General features: G+C 67.0%; 1 protein-coding gene across 1 annotated transcript in view; it reads left to right on the forward strand.

The window, feature by feature from the left end:
- Positions 1-137: 137 nt before the first annotated feature.
- The window catches only part of LOC104391439 (transcription activator BRG1-like), a gene marked incomplete at both ends in the record, with an annotated part of 2,739 nt that continues 2,397 nt past the window's right edge, over positions 138-479 (forward strand). Inside the window, one exon of the mRNA XM_010000713.1 lies at positions 138-301. Coding sequence (XP_009999015.1) covers positions 138-301 — 164 coding nt within the window. The remainder of the gene's footprint in view (positions 302-479) is intronic.

The following is a 479-nucleotide window of genomic DNA, read 5'->3' on the forward strand; positions in this document are numbered from 1 at the left end:
CCCAAACAGCGCCTGGACCCTCAGAGCCCCCCCCAACCACCTCCAGGACCTCCAAAGCCCCCTCAGAGACCCCCTAAACACCTCCACGACCCCCAGAACCCCCTCAGAGACCCTTCCTTTTCTCCCTACCCCCCCAGATCAAAGGCCTGGAGTGGTTGGTGTCCCTCTACAACAACAACCTCAACGGGATCTTGGCTGATGAGATGGGGCTGGGCAAGACCATCCAGACCATCGCGCTCATCACGTACCTGATGGAGCACAAACGCATCAACGGGCCCTTCCTCATCATCGTGCCCCTCTCGTGAGTGGCCCAGGCCCCCAGACCCCACCCAGGGGGGTCCCAGGCCCCCAGCCCACCACCCAGGGGGGTCCCAGGCCCCCAGCTCACCACCCAGGGGGTCCCAGTCCCTCCTCCCAGCACCCAGGGGGGTCCCAAGCCCCCAGACCCCCCCCAGGGGGACCCAGGCCCCCCGCCGACC

This window comes from Chaetura pelagica, unplaced genomic scaffold, assembly GCF_000747805.2.
Source record: "Chaetura pelagica isolate M959 unplaced genomic scaffold, ChaPel_1.0 scaffold1386, whole genome shotgun sequence".
Taxonomy (NCBI): Eukaryota; Metazoa; Chordata; class Aves; order Apodiformes; family Apodidae; genus Chaetura; species Chaetura pelagica.